General features: G+C 44.1%; 1 protein-coding gene across 1 annotated transcript; it reads left to right on the top strand.

Moving 5' to 3' along the window:
• Positions 1 to 1,246: 1,246 nt before the first annotated feature.
• On the top strand, positions 1,247 to 20,476 carry zmynd11 (zinc finger, MYND-type containing 11). The gene is made up of 16 exons (XM_049009875.1): positions 1,247 to 1,435; positions 7,103 to 7,240; positions 8,791 to 8,950; positions 9,944 to 9,967; positions 13,175 to 13,336; positions 13,675 to 13,752; positions 14,081 to 14,173; positions 14,411 to 14,498; positions 14,714 to 14,769; positions 15,126 to 15,203; positions 16,863 to 16,981; positions 17,103 to 17,340; positions 18,602 to 18,670; positions 18,898 to 19,170; positions 19,256 to 19,441; positions 19,796 to 20,476. The coding sequence occupies exons 2-16, from the start codon at positions 7,110 to 7,112 to the stop codon at positions 19,916 to 19,918; spliced, it is 1,878 nt and encodes a 625-aa protein (XP_048865832.1). The 5' UTR covers positions 1,247 to 1,435; positions 7,103 to 7,109; the 3' UTR covers positions 19,919 to 20,476.
• Positions 20,477 to 22,309: the final 1,833 nt, after the last annotated feature.

Below are 22,309 nucleotides of genomic sequence, written 5' to 3'. Positions count from 1 at the left end.
CAATCAATTTGCTCAGCTAAACCCATAATTAACACTCTATGTTACACATTTTTAAAATATATACTCACTCATTTTCAGCAATTACCACTATGCTGAAATCCTAATGATTTAGTCTGCAGTAACTTTTAGTACTTTGTGTACGTAGACTAGCTCTATCTATTGCTTTCATAATTAGATTTTTAACGCTGAATCTCTAATGTCACTACGATTTCACACATTTAGATAAACCTATAACAGAATGGTATTAATCATCTTTCTTTTTTTCATCATTTTTTCATGAATTTTTATACCTTAAACTCTAAACCCAAGTGATTCAGTCGAATGCTCTTTCAGATCAAATGCTCTTGTTATTCCGGAATTTTTGGATATTGCTCAACTCCTTTTTAAGATCTATTTGTTAATGAGACCGTACGAGTCAAAACATAATACCAAATCTGATATGGCCTGTTTGATAAACTGAGACGTTAATCCAAAGTCCTGGCGCATCTCGATCATTTAGGTCGCTCGTCTCATAGCTTCTCATAATTTTCTCTCGATGATGCGTGAACACCGTAAACTCTCCGATGATTTACTTTTTCAGTTGTGTTGAATGTGTTTTGGAGTGCATGCAATCATACATATGCTGCAATAGAAATGGTTCGTTTTCCAAAACTTAATACGGAGCCAAGTGTCAATAAGTAGCCAAACTTATAATCATAGCTTATGTCCTGTGATTGAAATCAATGGATGATATTTACTTATTTGGCTGAATGATATTACCCCCCCCCCTTTCTACACTAAAACAAGCATTACATTGGATCATACCGTTAGTATTTTAATAACTAAGAGGCAAGGATTGGGAGTTTCTCTGTAACCCGGGAGAAGCGATGTTGGTGAGGCAGGAATTAATCATATTACAGCAAATAACTGATTAATAAAAAATATCGCATGTTTTAGGCAGATTAACATGAGAGACATTACCAAATCTAATAGAATTTTTACATTTAGTATAATTTCGGTATAATTCACTTTCTAATATAAGCAATTGTTTTATTTTGTGACTTACTGAACATACTCTAACTCTACCAAATTAACAGTGATAAAACAATGCGAGATCCGTACAAATTCAGCAAAATTAAACAAATAATTCTGGTTATTTTACACGAACCGCCGATTTGCCATATTCTATTGATTTTAATTCATTTTTTGTAACTGGAATATAACCAAGGAAAGAAGGGGAAAGCAACTCTTTGTTCTGCCACTAGAGTTCCCCAGTTTTAGTCCGACTTGCTGCGCTGGCGTTTATGTTTACCTCTACGGAGACTGGTCTGTTCATTGGCATAAACCCATAATTCAGAAATAAGAAACTATTCCGGAAACACAAATGTAACCTTTCTTCCATCGCATTGTAGAACGGGTTTCCGCACAGCCGCGTAATACTAATACAGTGTCGAAGGTAAGTTAAATATTTAATGTAAATGTATTAGTTTTTTTTTTTAAAAAAAGAGTGGCTAGCCGATGGCCAAATGTTTCTTTTATGATGGTGGATTATTAACATGGCGTCTCTCGACAATTGTTGATTTACAAATGAGATTTGTCTGCGCTAAAGGGCGGCGTTTCCCCCGATCGTGATCCCGACCGTGCGATTGACCTGCTGGGCTAATGCCCGCTGGCGCCCGGGCTGTTTTAGCCGAGACCGGCCACCGAAACGGTGCGGTTTGCCATGTCGTTAGCCAGCCGGCTAGCCCCGGGGGCGGCACACGCCTCTCCGCCGCGATCTCGACAGCGTTTCCCCCCCGCCCCCGTATCACCGTCCTCCAGATCGGCGCCCTCCCGGGCTGCCTTTGTGCGCCGCGGCAGGCTTTACGGGCCCCCGGACGGTGCGTTTGGGGGCGGCGGAGTTTGTGTCGCGGCCGCGGGGCGAGGCGGCCTGGCTGCGCGGAAGCATCCGCGGACATTCCTGAACACGGCACCCGGCGGATCGGGCCGGCGCCGAGGCGGGGCTCGCAGCCAGCTCCAGTGCCTCTCACTTCCCCGCCGCGGGAGAACCGGCGTTTATTACCGTCGAGCGCAGCGATGGTCAAACCGGTATTGCGTTTTGTGCATTTTCACGTCTGCGTGCGGAAATGCAAGAAGATGATCGCCTGTAAATTAACGATTGGGAGTGATTTCATTATGGGGAGGGGGGGGCGGCTGTCGACCTCAAAGTATTTCCGTTGTTTTGAGCACTAAGAATAAAATTTCGTATTGAAGTGAACAGGAACACTCGATAAACACGTATCGGCGAGCCCCGTGTTAAGCAGCACACTTGTTGGTTATTTATTTGTGCTTTTCGGAAACCAGATCAACCAAAAAACCGGTGCCTTAGTGTTACACTGAACTCGCGTAACAAGTTGAGTGAGACGGGCACCGGGACGAAATGCTGGTTGCGGTGGAGTCGGTTTCAGGCGTGAACGGCTTCCCTTTAAACCGCCCCCAGCTGCACGGTGTGGAGCTTATACTGATTATATTAATACCAGTCAATTACAACCAGGATCTCGGAATGAACATTAATTACAGGGCTTTTAAATCATTTCTCAATGATACCCATTCCGAAAACGCTACATTATTATAGCATTTTAACTGTCTGACTTGAATCAATTGAGTCAAATGTTAGTGAATAGCTTTGTGTAGATTTAAAATTAAGAAATCTACTAGTGTGCCAAGGAGTCAGCTGTTAGGACATTGGTATTTCTTAGGACGTAGGTAAAATTAAAACAAGAAACATGCAGCCCTCAAAAAATGAATAAGATGCATGTCAGCCTGGGGTGTGAGTGGCAAAAACTTTTTTTTTTCCTGAAGGAAAGGCAAAATTATTTTGAGTCAGTAACGGCAGTGCTTCCATTAGGCACTGCTTCTCGGCCCACATAACGTCACAAAGGTCTGAAGGTCTGTGGCGTGTTACTTTAATTGTCCCTCAACTGACCGCTGACTCGCCCTTGGAACCAGCGGAGGTTAATTTCCAATTAAGTCAAATTAATAAGTAAGTCAAAATGAGGGCTCAGCGCGTCGTTCCACAGCGGGAGTTGGTGTTTTGTAAATAATCATTTTGTAGCTTAGAAGGTGCTTTTATCCAGCGTTTTACCGTAGTGTGCAGCTGTCATCACTGTGGGATATGTTTGGTCCTTTGGTCGGGGTTGCCATTGACCTCTGCTTTGACTCAAGGCTTCAAGCTTCATCTTAAATGATTGCTGGCGAGGGTAAATCAACATCACTATGTAGGTGATGACCGTAAAGACTTAAGGGAGAAAAGCAACAAAGGGTAAAGCAGGCATGTCAAACTCCAGTCCTGGGGGGCCGGAGTCCTGTGTAACTTAGTTCTTTCCCTGTTCCACCATAAATGATTCAGCTCAGGAGCGACGTGGAAATTAGCATGAAGGAGGTGAATCAGGTGTGTTAAATGAGGGGGAACCCAAAAATGTGCAGGGTTCCGGTTCCCCAGGATTGCAGTTTGACACCCGTGGGGTATAGGATGGAGATTAAGAATTTACCCGCCTTGTACAATTAATCACACTTTTCTGTTTGGGTTACACGATAATTAGTGGTCCTGTCACGTGTGCACGATAATTGAAGACCTAGGCCTACATAGTTAAATCCGAATGTTTATAATGGTGTCTGAATGTGCGCTGCCCCATGCGCAGGGTCCATGAGAATAACGCAAGGTCCAAAGATCACGTTTACGGATCAGATTGCTAATGTGGGCCCTGTGTGATGACAGGACTCCTCGCCACGTCCTGGCCAATCTAGGGAGTGTGGGCTGTTCCCTTCTTTACCCAAGAGGATTTGGTGGCGTAGTTATAAAAATCTCACAAGCGAAAGCCCTTCCATGCATTACTATATCGCTCTATAAGGAAGGTGTGGTTTTTACTGGTCCACGAACAAATGACCTACGAAGTAAAAAGGCATGTCTCTAGTCGCACAATGTATAAATGATGTCTATCGATCTCTGTTGGTACATTCGAAATGAATGCTGCATCTAGTTATGAATACTGTGCCAAACAGCCTTTAAAACTGACAAAAATCTGAACATTTGACCCACCAGGCAGTGAAGCTGCCCCCCACCCCTCATACAAATAAATGGATTGTGCTGTAACATGCTGAGGCTTGCTTGTATGTATGTTCAGCCACACTCTCCTCTATTCTATAATTGGGAGGCGCATGTTATATCTTATACGCACACGTCTATATGTAGTCGGTACTGGGTTTAAGCAGTTGTGCCCTTGAACGCTACAAACTATCACCCAATGACCTGAACAGCCAGCCATAGAGACATTGCGGTGACTTTTTACGATAGCAAAAAACAAAAAAACTAACGCGGAGCGTAATGCTGTTTCTTGCGTTTCATATAGATTACATCAGGCCTTACGACTACGTCGTTTTCGGTAGTAGGATTAATGAACATATATATAACGCAGTTATTTCACCTGTAAATGAATGTCCATATTTATTGCAGTTAATTGACTTTTGCGAGCTTTTTAAATGTTCTTTCCGTACACGAGCGTGAAATGTACTTAAGTCTGTAAGATCGGTTCAGTTTACACAGATAACGTTGCAGCCCGTAAACGGACTTTTCATAATTCATTTTGGGGAGAGAAACACTGGCCAGAAATTTTCAACAGATCGATGAGTTTTTGAAACTTCGTATATATTCAAGTGATTAATTATAATTAAATTAAGTGAACAGCTTTGATCCGTTGCGTACTACAGCCTATTTTTCCATATAAGCAATTCGTAAGTTTTAATAATATTTTAATCTAACGGCTGCCCTTGATTAAAATATTTGTTGCGAAGCTCATTCTTTTTTTGTTCTCGTTGGATTTACAGTCCGATTACCTTGCTGCACAATTCGCCGATTCTTAGTGGTCGACATAGCTGGACTTAACCGCTGCGCTTATAAAAAGCACGTAAAAGTCACCGAATGGATGGCACGTTGTTTTACACTCATGTCAGATAGTGCGAATCGATTCATACAAGTCTGTAACACCAACAAGTGTTTCAGGTCGATACAGCTATGTGATGTGCTTGATTAATAGATGTCAGTTCCCTTCTAGATATACTGGCCTTTATTGTCGTCACGTCTGTCCTTGTATGATAATATATCTAGATCCTCTCAAAGGGATACATATTATGAGCGTACATGTTTTTTATATTGCCCGAGTTTAAATTCCATTCAGCCAAAATGGTTAGTTTTTCCCCCATTAACTGACGGGATTCCATTCTTTGGTTTCGCTGCCCCGTGTATAGGTTTTGTGATGGAGGAATCTGACTGTCAGATGAATCTTTGCAGTTTTGTGTATTAGTCAGATGGAAACTTAAGGTTTTATTTTCATTAGTCTTCACTGGATAAGCTTCCTCGTGAACAAATGTTGTCATTTTTCTCATGTCAAGAATATGGTTGTACTGGAACGTAAATGGTACCGAACTATACGATTTTGAAAACTCATTGGTGGTAAAAACAGCATGACAATTTCTCGCAAAACCAGTGGTGGCGGCAGTGATGTAACGTTGTAGGTATGGGGACGCTACATAATTTAGAATGAGTGCTTTAACTCAGACGCTTCGATAGATTTTGCCGCACCGGGAGAGCGGAGCAAATATTCGTAACTAGCTGTAAATTCGCAAACAGTTATATTCGATATAGTGAAACCTTTCTGATGCTGATTCTGAGTAGATTAATACAATTCTAACTTGTAGCTCCATACACGTTGGGATGTGTATTTTGGACAAAAAAATTATGTTTTTTTTTTTTAAAAAAAAACAAAACCTCAGCTCCACATCCCAACACATCACTTATTTTTTTTTTCTCTGCAAGACAGCTAAAACATGTTGCAGGTTTGGTCACCATACCTTAGAAGAGACATTGCTGCTTTGAAAAGAGTGCAACATAGGGCTACGAGAATGATTCCTGGTCTTAGATGAATATCTTATGAGGAGAGGTTAGCTGAGCTGAATCTGTTCAGCCTAGAGCAAAGAAGACTAAGGGGGGACATGATCCAGGTGTATAAGATTCTAATAGGTCTGGATGCTGTTCAGCCAAATGGCTATTTCAATATTAGTTTAAATACTAGAACCCGTGGCCATAAGTGGAAATTAGCAGGAGAGCATTTTAAACTGAATTTGAGAAAACACTTCTTTACACAGCACGTAGTTAGAGTATGGAATAGTCTTCCTGCTAGTGTAGTGCAAGCTAAAACCCTGGGTTCCTTTAAATCAAAGTTAGATAAGATTTTAGCAACTCTGAGCTATTAGTTAAGTTCTCCCCAAACGAGCTGGCTCCTCTCGTTTGTAAATTTCTTATGTTTGCTAACTATAAGTCAATGTCTAATTTAAAAATAAAATCTATTGTAAGGTAGAATTTGATAAAGCAGGCGAAGTGTGTGAGGGAGTAAATGACCAAGACCAAAGTAGAAAATGACATACCTCAAACCGTTGCATAGTAAATAAATTAGCCTAAGCAGCATAAACACACACATGCACCACTGAGTCAGAAATAAAATGCTGGTTTTGGTGTTAGAGTCTCAAATGCTAACTGTGCCTCTTCAGCGTAAATTGAACTGTTTAGATGCTACAGTGCTTTTAAAGCATGTAGCCTCGGGATTTCGAGAAAATGGCCAGTTTTTCGCTGTTACTTGTGACTAGTGACATGGTGTATTGCAACAGCAATAAAGGGTTCTCATCATCATCATCATCATCATCAAATGATTCCATTCTTACGAGAAAATGACATTCCTCAGAATAAGGAGAAATCTTCCTATCATCATAAGAAAACAGTACAGGAATAATGATATTCCATTGCTGCTTCAGTAATGTACAGATTTTAAAGACATTATAAAAAACTTTTGGGAGTGCCATGGTCATTATAGGAGGGGCTAGAGCACCCCCCCAAGCTTCTCCTCGGTGCTGCCACTGCATAACACGATAAGTCAAATTGAAACGAAATCCACCATTATCTCTATATGTTATATTTTTTAAATATCTGCAAAGTGACCCCTCCCCCCTGATCTGTGATGGGAAAATACATGGAAGGAGAAATAATCCATCAAAAAAAGAAAAAACTGAGTTAATTATGGTCCTTCTTTTCCAGAGGTCAAATGAATAAGGAGATCATGTCACGCGTTGTGAAGAAGAGGCAGGCAGACCCGAAGGTGGTCCAGAACATCTGGACAGCCATCGAAGTAATCCGAAACCAAAAACAGATCGCAAACATGGACAGGATTTCAAAGTGAGTGTTTTTGATCATTGGCTAACAGCTTTAGCATGTACTCACCACCAGTCACCGGCGATTACATCAGCCTCTCGCCGTCGTGAACCACAGACAACCCTTTTCCGTGAGATATAGGGCTTTGGTAGTGGGCTGCTGTGGACCAAAGGTCAGAGAGCAGAAAGTTGCTGTTGCCATGGGGATAACGAAGAAGAGGAGTGGATCTGAGGTGTCACCCAACCCAACGTGGTTTATTTTAAAACCTTTCATCTTAATGTTTGGAGGTGTTAGGCTTGTGATGGTTTCTGAGAAGTCAGATATTTGTCAGGGCGTAGAATGTCTGCTTTCATCTCTTTCAGTCAGATATTATCTGGAAACCTTCTTACCAGCAGGAGTGACATGCAACTCAATGGCAAATTTGCTGAAGGTTTCATCACTGAGTAGGCGGGGTGTTAACAAATAAGGTAGAACCGTAAACAAGTTATGTTTTTATCCCACAGTCTATGAAGAAGATGGTGACACAGTGTTACACACACAGTATATGGGAAACACAGCAACACAGTGTGTAGAGATTGCAGTGACACAATGATACATTCACAGTATATAGAAAACGCAGTGACACACACACACAGCCTATAGAGAACACAGGGATACACTGTGACATTCACAGTCTACAGAGAACACTTACTGTTGCATTCACAGCACATAGAGAACACAGTGACACACATACACAGTCCACAGAGAACACAGGGACATACTGTGACATTCACCGTCTATAGAAACACTGTGACACACTATTGCATTCAGTCTGTAGAGGACAGTGTCACACACACACAGTCTGTAGATAACAAAGTAACACACTGTTATATTCACAGTCTATAATGAACAGTGACACACTGTTACATTCACAGTGCAGTCAGTACTGCTACAACACATGATATAACGTCGCAAACCTGTTCCCACATGATTGACATATTAGTGCCCCAGTCCAATGCAATGTGGGATTGCATTTGTATGAGCACAATTTCCAGTCAGAGGGAAAAGCACTACACGAAGAAACGCCATCTACTATCTAAATAAACGATAGTGATGTCCAATTTGTGAACAGATGGTTCTTTTGAACTGGTTCTCTTCAGTGTTCAGATATAATAGAATCAAACTTTTTATACATCCAGGCATTGCACAGGTTGAAGTCAGATTCTAATAACCTGAAACCATCCAGTGGGGTCAGAAAATGTATCAAATGTTTCATGAGGTGCTGTTGGCCCTCACTGCTCTTGATTCACTGCTATAATTACTGGTCACAGTGGCACAGCGTGGCCACTGGTATCACCGTTTTTATTTAATTCATATAGTTTGGCACAGGTCACTAAGCTTAGGATTCGCACATCCCTCACCCAGTTTTTATGATAGACAGCTGGCCACGAATCTACAGTGTAATGCATACACACATGCACATACCCTGTCTACAATCTAAAGAGTGATAAAACACACACTGTTCCAGCCAGTGAAAAATACTCCCAGCTTCCTGTACGTGAAGCATACAGACTGGGACGGCCTCTCTCCCCCAGGTATCTGAGCCGTGTGTTTGGGGTGCACCCCAAAGAGACGACTCGGCAGCTGGGCCTGGCGGTGAAGGACGGGCTGGTGGTGGAGACCCTGACCGTGGGCTGCAAAGGCTCCAAGGCCGGCATCGAGCAGGAGGGCTACTGGCTGCCCGGAGATGAGATGGTAAGCCACGCCCCCATCACACGAAGGGGAGGAGCTTACTGTCTCTCTGCCCCTCATTCAATCATCTACCTCTATAGCAGTGGCCTTAAGTCCAAAGCCCATTTGATTGGCCTCATGCTGATTGGTGACCTGCTGACATCACTTAGACCAAGGTCCTTCCTCTTCTGTCAGTGAGGAGGAGGGGCATCTAATCAAGGAGTTCCAACCATCCCATAATTAAGCATCCTCATCCCAAAGGGGGTGGGGAGGGGTACAGCAGTTGGCACTATTCTACCCGGTGTGGTAAATCGTCATAAAGATTCAACACCATTAGCCACTGAGACACAGATCAAGCCTGCCGTCATAAAGAAGTAGCTATTATTAATATGATCAAAGGGATGGGTTTTGTAGGCAGCATTGATGCACAGTCACCTTTTCAACAAGAAACCGGAAAGCCACTGAAGATTTTCAGTGCTTTCTTAGAAGTTGCCTATTTTCGACATGGGTTGCAGTAAGCAGCACTTAGTCTAAGCTCTATAATTATTCTAGTTTCATTGTTTATTCTGACTCGTGTAACGAAACCGTGCAAATAAAACATGCAAATTAGCCTACGAGTCCTCAGGCCTTGGGGTTTGCTTCCTCACACACAGGAAATAAGCTACAGTTCTCACTAAGTTTACCTACACAAGCTGTAGACTCCAGCTATCCCACAATTCCCTGCTAACCCAAAAAACCTTTGCAATGGGGCTTCCTGTAGCTGTGGTCCTCCAGCCCACATGCCCCATAAGAGGTCTGTTAAAAGGCTCTCCAAACACCTGCGCTGTGCATATTCCCACACTTGTACACTCACAGGAAACAGACCGCTATTCCCAGAATGCCTCAGCGGTGTAGCTTCTTTGATGCACATGCATCACGTCATACGCAAACTTGACTACAAATCCCATGAGGCCCACGGGTGTGTTTGCTATAGCAGGATTTTAAAACAGTGTTTCTTTGGATCACTTGCTATCACAGGAGCAGATGGCTGAAAGGAGTAAGGTAAGGGTATATTTGATTGAATTCTTTGTTGTCGTTTTTTTTTTTAACACTTCCTTCTACTAACATCATTCCGTAACAAATAAGTTCTGTCACGAACATGGCACGGCCTGGATTTTACCAAATCTGATTGCCTAGAGTTCCGTGTTGGGATTTAAGAAGAACTACAAGTGCAACTCGATTACTTAACACATTGCATTTGGTTGAGATCCACCAGTTAGCAGACTTGATGAAGAGTAAGGGGGATCGAAGGTGAGCACGGCAGATTCTGATGGATCCCAGCTCTACCCATCAAACCATACAACTGATCAAGCCCCACTGAAAGATGGAGGTTGCCCTCGAACACACACTCCGGCACACAAATCGCACCCAGCGCCGTGCTTCTGCGTTCTCATTTCTTGCGGAATGCGCTAGCCGCGACCTTTGACCTACGATATATCTGCTCGCTACTGATCTACTCGTGTGATGTTTGGCAGCAGGCGAAATAGTGGTCTGGTCTCCAAGGCAACCGCAACTGTGTGATTGCTAGTCTAAAATCCCAAATGGGGCAACAACAACCCCCCCCCCCCCACCACCTCCCGCATCCAAATAGCTTAACAAATATAAGCTATGGAGGTTTTCTTTTTATTTAAATTTTTTTGATTAGCACGCCTGAATGATGCGCGTGTGAAAACCGCTAATTTGGAGCCTTTACCCATGACACAGTCTGCATGTTAGCCTTCACCGCCAACATGGACAGAGGTTTGTAGCAAGCATATATGAGTGCTGTAGATGTAGCTATCCTGCTAATGGTAGCTGTAGTGCCCTTGTGGGTCTGTCTGGTCTGTTTGTCACCACCACCTCATATGTGATTGGTTAAAGTAGAGGTGGGGCGGGAGTGGGAGGCGTGGCCAAAGGCTGTGCAATTCAGGTGGCGTGTCCTCGAGCCGTGTTCACAATAGTACACTGTTACGTGCACATCTTCACATATCTGAGGTGTTATGACTGATATTTTACTATTCTTTCTTCATTCCTAAACAGTTACTGAAAAATGGGATAACATGTAGCAGTGAGGAACTAATCTGTGGTAGTATCAACACACGTTACTAAGTTCTGCTGGGGTTGTCTGATAAATATCAGGTCCACATGAAGTCAATTCATGAAGCAGAAACGGATATGGGAGAGAGGAGAAGCACCAGCATATCTGACACCAACCCTGTGGTTGGTGGTGTCCCTACGGAATCGCTGCAGTCGCTGTCCTGCAGGGGGCCCCGCATCATCTGGATGTTGTTTTTTTGAGGAAAAAAAAAATATAAAAGGCTGCCGTAGCTCGATTTGAGTTTTGTTTTGATTTATTTAATTGATTAATTGATCTGAACAGTTTGCCCTGCAGAGGAGACGGGAAGATCTTCACGTGCAACGGGGCCATTGCAGTTTCTAATATATATCACAAATGGATCATTGCAGTTTTGTACATATCATAAGCACGGTTCGAGATTTGTATAAATTGTATCTAATGTAGGGGCATATAGGATTTTACGTATTATATGTAATATAAGGACCATAACAGTTTTCTGTGTATATTATATGTAATATAGGAGCCACTAAAGCTCGTCTTGTATGCTTGCACCTCATTTCAGACAGTGTGTGAAGTCCTTTATTCCAAGGGAGATTTCGCGAAACAATCCAATTAAAATAATGAATCCGTATGATCAGGGTGTTTAGTGGGCCAGCTGATGTGCGTCATCAGCTCCTCAGAGCTCACCTTCATATGCCACACAGGCATCTGCAGGGGTCGTGGCGTCCCGGCAAAGAGTTTAGGGAGTCTTATCTCTGTATGGCGGAATCAGCCCGCATCACAGAACTGGCGCTTGCATCCATACCCGACGAGGATTAATCATGCATCAGGTTTAGACAGTCTTTTAAAGCTCTTTTTCTAGCTTTCCCAGGTATAATCCTGGCTATGATCGGGCAGCAGGGGGGTGTCATGGTTTGACTTTTGTACTGACACCCAGAAGGTTTTAGGCTTGAATCCCAGAAAAGGCAAGAGCTGCACACGTATTGGTCAGTGAAAGACGATGTCATAACATAACCTGCTGCATAATCACATGTCCTTGGTTGCGGGGGGGGGGGGGTCTGACTATGTGGTGTTCCTCCCTGCCTCCCCCAAGTTCTTTCAGGGCAGGACCAGAGATGGTTCTGGGTTGTGGGATGGGTGAGAGGGACAAACAGTCATAGTTAGGGGCAGCAGGACAGAAATATACAAATGGGCACCGGTTAGGGCGTGCTACCTATACGCACAAAACCGGGAGCTGGCAGCTGATCCATTCACACCCCCTGTACAGGGTGCTGTCCTTTGGCATCCAAAGTGACATGCCACCCTCATCTGCATTCTGTCCCAAATATCACCCTGCGGACGTATCGGGGCTTTTTGAGGAGCAGAAGTAGAAAAGTGTTACTGCTGTTACGCGTTTTTGACCTCATGGACTAGAAAGAGGCTGATAAGTGGAGTAATTATCCATCCATGCATCTTCCATAGCCTCGTATGCAGTACAGGGTCATGGTGACAATGGAGTCTGACCTGGGAAGTGCAGGATATAAGGCAGGGGGCACCCTGGGTGCAAATTTTTTGTTTTTCAGGGAAAACTCATTTATATTCATGAGGGAAGATACCTGATTGGCTGGTGAACTCTAAGGCATTCACTGACCAATCAGCGCCGCTCATGAAGTGAGTTTTCCCACATCACCTTGTTAATTGAGAATTCACACCCTGGACAGTTAATGTCATGAAAATAATGATGTCATGAATATTTAAGGATGACAACCCCACAACCTTGCTTAGGATAAGCATTTTGGAGATGGATGGATATATAGGATGGATACTGGCTCTGTAGTACCAGTAGGTGGCAAGTTACAGCTGTTGCCTCCAGCAAACAGGTGTTCTTTGGGTTTGTCAGTGGTGTGTTGGCTCAGTGCAGAGCTGCCTGGCCCTTTAAAATCGTTCCAAAGGCACCCAGACCCTGCGCTAACCGCGTGGCCATCGTCATGCGTCCCAAGCCACTGGCCCCGATGCAAGTTTACAGGCAGGTGTGGCGTAACCGTGAAAAGCCAAAGCACAGCAAGAGAGTCCGAGCTGGGAAGGGGGGCGGGGCTCCTGGGGAGAGGGGGGGCGGGGCTCCTGGGGAGAGGCGGGGCTACAAGGCGCCAGTTACGCCGTGGCCTCTCTTTCAGGACTGGGAGGCGGAGAGCCACGACTGGTACTGCTTCGAGTGCCACCTGCCGGGCGAGGTGCTGGAGTGCGACGGCTGCTTCCGCGTCTTCCACCTGCGCTGCCTGGCCGAGGAGAGCCGGCTCCGGGACACGGGCACGCACTGGCAGTGTGCAGTGTGCAAGGTGTGTGCGTTCCCCGTGCTGTCTGTCTGTGTGTGCGGGTGGGCGGCCGGCTGGCCCCGTTTACCACGGGCCAACTTCCGAAACAAACGTGTGCGTGCGTGGGCCTCTTTAATGTGGTCTGGCTTCCTACTTTGGCATGCGTGGGCCTGTCTCTTTAAACTGGCGCTGTTTCCCTTCCAGAGAGAGAGTAGGCCCACTTCCTGTCTGTGTGCGCGTGTGAAATGGGCCCCCTTCCTCTTCCCTACCTTCGTGTGTCTCCTTTCTGATATCAGTGTGCTTGACAAAGCGGTTCTCCATCATGTTTATAGGTAATATGTAGTGTCTGTTTGGTCTTGCAGGGCAGTAAAAAGAAGAACCTTAACAAGCAAGAAATGAGCAAATATCTGCGTTTTATCGTGCAGAGAATGAAGGAGAGGGTGAGTGTTCTGGAATGGAGCAGAACATCTGGAGCAGGGAATGCGTCGCCGTGGAATGCAGTATCATTCGATGCTTATATGGCGCCCTAGGCAACCCCCCTCTGCAGTTTGTCAGTAAAAGTTGTTGACTTGGGGGGGGGGGGGGGGGGGGGGTATTGGCACCCATGGTTTGTCAAGTCCCCTAAGAAGATGCCATCCTCGGCCAATTGGCTTTGCCATGAACCTCCATTGTTAGAGTAGAGTGGACACTTCGGTTCTCTCTCAGTCGGCGTAAGCTGGAGTACGATGGGCTTGAAATAATGCTGTTCATGTCTGTGTTTATGAGCAGGCTGTGGATCTGAATAAGAAAGGCAAAGACACCAAGCATCCGATGTACAAAAGGCTGATCCATACTGCACTGGATGTGGTCAACATTCAGGAGGTGAGTGTCTGGGAGCCCCTGTGTGGACTGGGGCAAGAGAGGGGCCTGTGTGGGTAGCACTAATACAGCACCTTTAAAACAGCAGTGAGAGGGGTGGGGGTCTGTCCCAAAGATGGCAACTTGTGAAATGGGTAGCTGATAAGACGCCTCTGCCCTCTGGTGGCCACGGGTGGCATTGCCTCCCCCCCAGGCAAGCCAAGCCTAACCATGAATGGACGTCTTTGTGTTCCTCTGCAGAACCTTGCAGATGGAAAATACAAGAGTTTCGACGAGTTCAAGGCAGATGCTCAGCTGATCGTGCACAATACGGCCATTTTGTTTGGAGGTGGGTAAGGGGGGGGGGGGGGGGTGGGTGGCGAGGAAGGGAAAAGCAGTTAAAGAGGCCAAAAAATTTGCATTTTTAGTGATTTATAGTTTAACGATCTAAAACAGTATCTGTATTATTTATTTTTCACAGTATACATTAAAACCTAAACAATGAAATGTTTTATGTTGTGTTCTGCTGATGTTGCATGTAACGTATTAAACATTGCGTTGCAGTTCACAGCGATCAGGCCGAAATAGCACGACTGCTGTACAGTGATACCTGCCACGAGGTGAGCACCGCTTGGCTACATGCTTTTAATGGACTCGTATAGTCATTACGCAGGGCAGAGGTCAGGCGACACTGTAAGCAGGCTGGTCGGAGTGACGCACCAACCGTGTACCTTAATCACAGGCCATCTCTGGCTGTGTGCCCAGTGTGGGAGTCACTTGTTTCATGTTCGACTCTACATCTGCTTAATTATTCTAAACAGGTACTGGTGTGTCTTTTTACGGTTTTGGATTAAGGTCCAGCTGTTCTAGGTGTGTTTATGAGACCAGTGCCACTGGGGATAGCAGTAAATGTTTTGCTTTCTGAAGGGCACATTGTACTCTCTCCCACTCCTGACTAACTTCACTTTCTCTCCAGATAAATGAACTGCACCTCTGCAAGAACTGTTTCTTCCTGTCCAACGCCAGGCCCGATAACTGGTTCTGTTACCCCTGTGTGAGTATGGCACTGACCAGACACTGCGTGATAGTGATCTCAGCAGGTAGCGAGGTGACATTTCTGTGAGTGTTGCCAAATCTTGATGAGTACCTAAATTATGTTTCTTTAACCAAGTTGCTAGAACTGAACAATTACCTGGGCTCAAGTTTCTGTAAGAATGCTACCAGATCTTGACCAGTAGTGAGGTTAGAATTTCAGTAAGAATTTAATCTCAGCTAGTAGTAGGATCAGGTTTCTGTAAAAATGCAGCCTTATCTCATCAAGTAGTGAGATCGGCTTTCTCTAAGAATGTTGCCAGATCTCAGTGAGTGGTGACGTCGGGTTTAATTTTCCGTGTGAATGTAGCCATTAGTTGTGAGATGAAGTTTCTTTAAAATTGCAGCCAGATCTTATCAAGCAGTGAAGTCAGGTTTCTATAAGACTGTAACCACATCTCAGCGAACTGTGAGGCCTGGTTTCTGTAAGAATGTTGCCAGATCTCATAGTAAGGTCAGCTTTCTGTAATGATATAGCCAGATCACAGCAATTAGCATCAAGTCAAGTTTGTTTAAGAATGTCACCAGATCTTAGTTAGCAGTGAGGTCAGATTTCTGTAAAAATGTCACCATGTCTCAGTGAGTTTTGAGGTCAGTTATCTGTAAGAATCTCACCATGTCTCAGTGAGTAGTGAGGTCAGTTATCTGTAAGAATGTCACCATGTCTCAGCGAGTAGTGAGGTCAGATTTCTGTAAGAATGTCACCATGTCTCAGCGAGTAGTGAGGTCAGATTTCTGTAAGAATGTTGCCATGTCTCAGCGAGTAGTGAGGTCAGATTTCTGTAAGAATGTCACCATGTCTCAGCGAGTAGTGAGGTCAGATTTCTGTAAGAATGTCGCCATGTCTCAGTGAGTAGTGAGGTCAGTTATCTGTAAGAATGTCACCATGTCTCAGCGAGTAGTGAGGTCAGATTTCTGTAAGAATGTCACCATGTCTCAGCGAGTAGTGAGGTCAGATTTCTGTAAGAATGTTGCCATGTCTCAGCGAGTAGTGAGGTCAGATTTCTGTAAGAATGTCACCATGTCTCAGCGAGTAGTGAGGTCAGATTTCTGTAAGAATGTTGCCATGTCTCAGTGAGTAGTGAGGTCAGTTATCTGTAAGAATGTCACCATGTCTCAGCGAGTAGTGAGGTCAGATTTCTGTAAGAATGTCACCATGTCTCAGCGAGTAGTGAGGTCAGATTTCTGTAAGAATGTTGCCATGTCTCAGCGAGTAGTGAGGTCAGATTTCTGTAAGAATGTCACCATGTCTCAGCGAGTAGTGAGGTCAGACTTCTGTAAGAATGCCACCATGTCTCAGCGAGTAGTGAGGTCAGACTTCTGTAAGAATGTTGCCAGATCTCAGCGAGTAACAGAATCACTTTTTGGTGGTGAATGTCTTCAGATGTCAGGAGGTGGTGAGTTTACCTTTCAGTGAGAGTGTTGCCAAATGTCAGCAGTTAGTGAACCACTTTTTTGGCAAGAGTACTGCCAAATGTGAAGAAGAGTAAGGTCATGGTTCGTTGGGAGTCTTGCCAAATAGCAGATAGTGAGCTCAAATTTCAGTTTGAGTGCTGCCAAACGGCGGCAGGTAGTGAGGTCACCTTGTTGCCGAAGTGTGAGTGTAATTTTGCCAATTCAGGTGCCCAGCCATGAGGTGGTGTGGGCCAAGATGAAGGGCTTTGGTTACTGGCCTGCCAAGGTCCTGCAGAGAGAGGACAACCAGGTGGATGTGCGCTTCTTCGGACACCAGCACCAGAGGTAAGACAGGAAGCTGGGAGGGGCTCTTGACATTGCCCTTCTAATAAGAACACATCTCATTGGACAAAAATTACATACATTTTAATACACAGTGTTTCCATTGGTCAAATCTATCGACCAGGGCCTGGATCCCCTCGGACAACATCCAGGAGATCACAGTGAGTGTGCAGCAGCTGCAGGTGAAACGCAGCACTGGCTGGAAGAAGGCGTGTGAAGAGCTAGCCCTGTACCAGCGTTTCGTGCGTGAAGGCCGCCTCTGGAGGGAGAGGGACAGGGACAGGGACCGGGAGAAGACCAAGGCAGAGGACCGGACAGAAGAGGAACCGGAGTCCAGCATATCCTCCACCAGTAACGAGCAGGTCTCTCTCTCTCTTGTGCTAATGAACACTCACTCTGTATGGAGACTGAATTCAAAGGAGATACAGTACAGGCCAAAAGTTTGGACACACCTTCTCATTCATTGTGTTGTCTTTATTTTCATGACCATTTACATTGGTAGATTCTCACTGAAGGCATCAAAACTATGAATGAACACATGTGGAGTTACGTACTTAACAAAAAAAAGTGGCATAACTGAAAACATGTTTTATATTCTAGTTTCTTCAAAATAGCCACCCTTTGCTCTGATTACTGCTTTGCACACTCTTGGCATTCTCCCGATGAGCTTCAAGAGGTAGTCACCTGAAATGGTTTTCCAACAGTCTTGAAGGAGTTCCCAGAGGTGTTTAGCAAGTGTGCAAAGCAGTAATCAGAGCAAAGGGTGGCTATTTTGAAGAAACTAGAATATGAAACATGTTTTCAGTTATGTCACCTTTTTTTGGTAAGTACATAACTCCACACGTGTTCATTCATAGTTTTGATGCCTTCAGTGAGAATCTACCAATCTAAATGGTCATGAAAATAAAGACAACACATTGAATGAGAAGGTGTGTCCAAACTTTTGGCCTGTACTGTATATCATGTTTCCCTCTATAAGAACCAAGCAGAGATTGCAAGTGCAAGGTTTTTAGTCTTTGATGTTTTTGTGTCAAACACTGGCGCCACCTAGTGGCAAACAATGAGACATGTTAAATGATTATTTTATTGTATACAGACGCTCCTTTACTTACGAATGAGATACGAACGGCCAATCGGAACGTAACTTGAAATGTTCATAAGTTATTATTCAACATCATTTTAAGGGTATGTGGAAGTACAAAGAGCTAGGGTGCTGGGAGTACGCACGCTACACTGCTACCCGGCGGGAGTAGCGGCTGGAAGTCGTACTAGGCGGAATTGGCAAGCAGAAAAAAAAATTGTGAGCCCAATGAACACAATTTGGACTTACAGTCCTCCTCGTTCGTATGTCTGAAAGTCCGTAAGTAGAAAGTTCGTAAGTAGAGGAGCGTCTGTATTTGGTTTTCTGTTACTGTAATATACTTTTGTAAGAAATGCTCAACTGTGACATTGATCTGCTTTTAGAGGGGTATAATCGCTTAAGAGAGAATTAACATTACTGACAAAGTGATATCCTACATTCATGCCTTCTCTGACTAATTAAATCTCTAATTCCGTGGGAGGGTCAGGCTGCATTATGTTTACATTGTGGGGCTCTGACTGCTGTCTTTGGCGCAAATGCAGCTCAAGTTAAGCCAAGAACCCAAAGCCAAGAAGCCGCGGCGGGGGCAGACAGTGGAGACCAAGGAGGAGGTAGGTGGGACAGAGAAGCCCACCCCCAGTAACATTTTACACAAAGCTTAAATCGGGAGAGGCTTTGCTGGTCAGGCAGACAGGTTAAAGGCAAACACTGTCATCTTTGTCATCATCATTTGCCTTGATTGAGAGGAAGAAAGGGGAATACTGATTACCGAGTAGCTACTTTTGACAGTTAAATACGTCGTTAATCTTTTTTCTTAAACTGGGATGGCTCCTCCCAGGAGCCGGAACCAGAGGTGGAGGCTGTGAGCTCCAGCCAGGAGATTCCTACCTCGCCCCACCAGCCGGAGAAGTTCTCGGTGTCTACCCAGACACGCAAGGCCAGCGCGGCGTCGCCCCGCACGCTACACCGCGGTACCCAGACAACCGCCGACAGCAGCTGCCAAAACCGCTGCCATGAGAAGTACACCAAGATCTTCAACGACGTGAAGGAGATGATGAAAGTGGACAACAAGCGCGAGACCGAAAGGGTGGTGCGGGAGGCGCTGGAGAAGGTGAGCGTGCGGTGTGTGTGGGGGAGGGGGTTGCGGATCGCACAGGACGCCATCGGCCTGAACGCTGGCCTCCCATCCTACACAGCTGCGTTCCGAGCTGGAGGAGGAGAAGAGGCAGGCGGTGAACAAGGCCGTGAGCAGCGTTCAGGCCGAGATGGAGCGCAAGTGCAAGCAGGTGAAGGAGCGCTGCAAGGAGGAGCTGGTGGAGGAGCTGAAGAAGATGGTCGCCCAGCACAAGACCATCATCTCCCAAACCAAGAAGAAGCAGTGGGTGAGTGATGGCTGCAGGCCACGCCCATTTTATGATGATGTCACAGCAGCTCAAAGCTTTTCGTAGGAAACTTTAGGGAGGAAGGGTTTTCCGACCAGAGGGGAAAGGTGGATAAAAGTGGTGTTATTACTGTGTGAACCTAGCTCTAAAGTCATAAAGCATGAGCTGCATTTGCTCCACGTTTGTGAAGCTTTGGTTGAGATGATCTCAGCTTGAGACTTGAGACTTACTCAACAGTTCCTTCATCTCACAATGGTCCGGCAGCACATTCTGCCATTGGCTGAGGGAGTCAGGTGATTCACGGGAATGTGACTGTTGCCATGGTAACCATGCGTCCCCCCCCGTGTCTGGCAGTGCTACAACTGCGAGGAGGAGGCCATGTACCACTGCTGCTGGAACACCTCCTACTGCTCCATCAAGTGCCAACAGGAGCACTGGCATGCCGACCACAAGCGTACCTGCCGCCGGAAGAGGTGAAGGCCCCGCCCATGCTGCCACTGCCAGCCAATCACTGTGTAGCAAAAGCCCTCTGACCTCCAGGCCATTGGGTCCTTTTTCCACTTCTCCCACCTACCACTTCTTGCCTCCACCAGCCATTTAACACTCTGTGGACTGGGAACTATGCACAGAGCTGGAAAATCTCTCTGTCTGCCCCTATCTGTTTATTTAATAAGCCCAAAAGTTTTTTTTTTATTGTTATTTTTTATTTCAAAAATCATGATCCGATCATACGAGGGGAAAGACTCGGATGGTGTTTTTGTTTGTTTTTTTACTGAAGTGCTGATTCTACCTGTGTTGGAGAATGTGTTATTTAAGTGTTTAGCTAAAGTCGAGCATTAACTAAATACATTTTATTACCTGAATTTTTTAAAATCACGTTTCTTACTGTAAATGGTAACAGCATCAAACAAAAAGTCTCGATGTTGCTCTTAAGTATAACAATGATGGAAAGGCAAAATACTCACTTTGATAAAAAAAAAAAAAGAAAATATATATATAAAAATATGTAAAATGCTGATTAAAAATCAAAATGCTTTCAAGACTAACGCAGGTCACGAGGTAACTATACTGGTGTGTGTTTGGATGGGAGCCAGTGGGGGGCGGGGCGGGGGGGCGGGGGGGGAGTTGAGCCCCGTTAGACTAAGAGTTGTTGTTGGGAACAGGGTTTAAAGTCCGACGTTACATCCGGCGGACGAAAAAAAAAAGACAAAAATCTTCCTTTGATTGATTATTCATATACTTTGTGTTGTCCTTTAAGTACGCTGTAATTTTTATGAGTCAATTTTTGATTTTCTCTTTGAGCCTAAAAAAACAATCTGAAGTGTAGGTCTGTTTGGACCTTAAAGGTTGTAGAAACGTCATGGTTTGCACACGCCGTTTGTCGTCCAACATGAGCGATTGTGTTTGAAAAGAAAAAAAAAAAAAGCCAAATTCTACGATGTTGTACTCGTTTTTTTACACGATACCTGTCGGATAGATATTTCCCTCTTTCTTTCCTTCTTTCTTTCTTTCGATTGGCATCAGTGACATGGTTATTGTGATGTGTCTACCATTAGTCTGGTACAAAATGAGACTAGTTACACCTCCTGACTGCGTCTGCTCTACTTTGTGTTCAGAGGCTGTTCTCCCAGCGGTGTTGTCATTACCCAGAACCAAGTGCATGTGGATTTAATGTTTCAAAATTCAATTACAAAAAAAAAAAAGTCTAAAAGCTTTCTAAATTTCTGGTTCTGTGCGGATGGACCAATATAAAATATACCCAAACACGAGCAATTACGTGCTGTGTTTACCACACTTATATTTTAACATTATAGGGTAATGCTTTACTTACGGTTAAACTTTTTTACATATGTATAATATTAAGATTATTAAACAGATTTTTAAAAGATGGAGAGGTAGTGGCAGACAACATTGAACACTTTTTTGTACTTTTTAAATGCACGCAAGGGAACGGACGGTTATACAGACGTTTCTTGTCTGATTTGATATCTTACAGTCCCAAAAAAAAGTTATCGGTGAAGCGTGTCATGTAGTTTTTAACTAACATTTGCAAGAGCCAGACCTTCTTTTCATGCCAATGTTGCACTACATGTAAATATCATTTGCTCCTGTTTGACTGTATGGTATATTCTATATATAAATTTAGCATTTCCTCTTACACAGATATCAGCATTGGGAACTATATGGGTGGTTTGTCCTGAGTAGACTGCTTTCCAGAATGTTGCAGATTGTTCTGGATGACAGACTAAGTAGCCAAGTTTCTTAACCAACTCATTATTTTATATTCGTCCATCCCAACAAATGGAAAGTCTGTGGTATTTTTCTGAAATATGTGGTGTGTCATTCCAATTTGTAAGATATTTCTGGCATCTGCATGAAAGTAAGCTTTGTGTATTTTTCCATATTCTTTTTCCAAGTCCAACGATATAGTTGCACTTACAGAAATGATGCAATATGAATTTTTTTTTTTTTTTTTTTAAAAAGATAAAATTAATCGATTTCATCGTTTTAACGGATGGAAGAACGTGGGTCGTTTCTAGTGAGAAAGTTGTGATTTATTCATGACTCAGTCGGGAAGTTGTCTTCAGCCGAGCACACATACAGTTCATCGTAAACATTGTGATTTCCATTTCCTACGCTTTCGGCTATTTTGTTAGATGCTTTAGCTGGCGACATACGAATATTCTATGTGCTTAACATGGAAAAAAATAAATGTATCTTCAACCAGTAACCCTGTGTTCAAATGTATTTCCTTACATTGTTGTTTTGGGCTGTGAGACTGAATATGAACCTGCAACAGCAATAAAAAAAACTTCATTAAATACAGTAAAATAAAAAAAAAACAAATCTTTAAGAAAATAATTTCTA

Source organism: Brienomyrus brachyistius, chromosome 4 (genome assembly GCF_023856365.1).
Source record: "Brienomyrus brachyistius isolate T26 chromosome 4, BBRACH_0.4, whole genome shotgun sequence".
Taxonomy (NCBI): Eukaryota; Metazoa; Chordata; class Actinopteri; order Osteoglossiformes; family Mormyridae; genus Brienomyrus; species Brienomyrus brachyistius.
Note: the sequence above shows the minus strand (reverse complement) of the source record. Positions and strands in the feature narration are given on the sequence as shown.

Coding starts and splice junctions, on each gene's coding strand:
- zmynd11 (XM_049009875.1), top strand. CDS start 7,110: ATGAATAAGGAGATCATGTCACGCGTTGTGAAGAAGAGGCAGGCAGAC. Junction 8,951..9,943: donor GGCTGCCCGGAGATGAGATG/GTAAGCCACGCC, acceptor TTGCTATCACAG/GAGCAGATGGCTGAAAGGAG. Junction 16,982..17,102: donor TTCGGACACCAGCACCAGAG/GTAAGACAGGAA, acceptor TCTATCGACCAG/GGCCTGGATCCCCTCGGACA.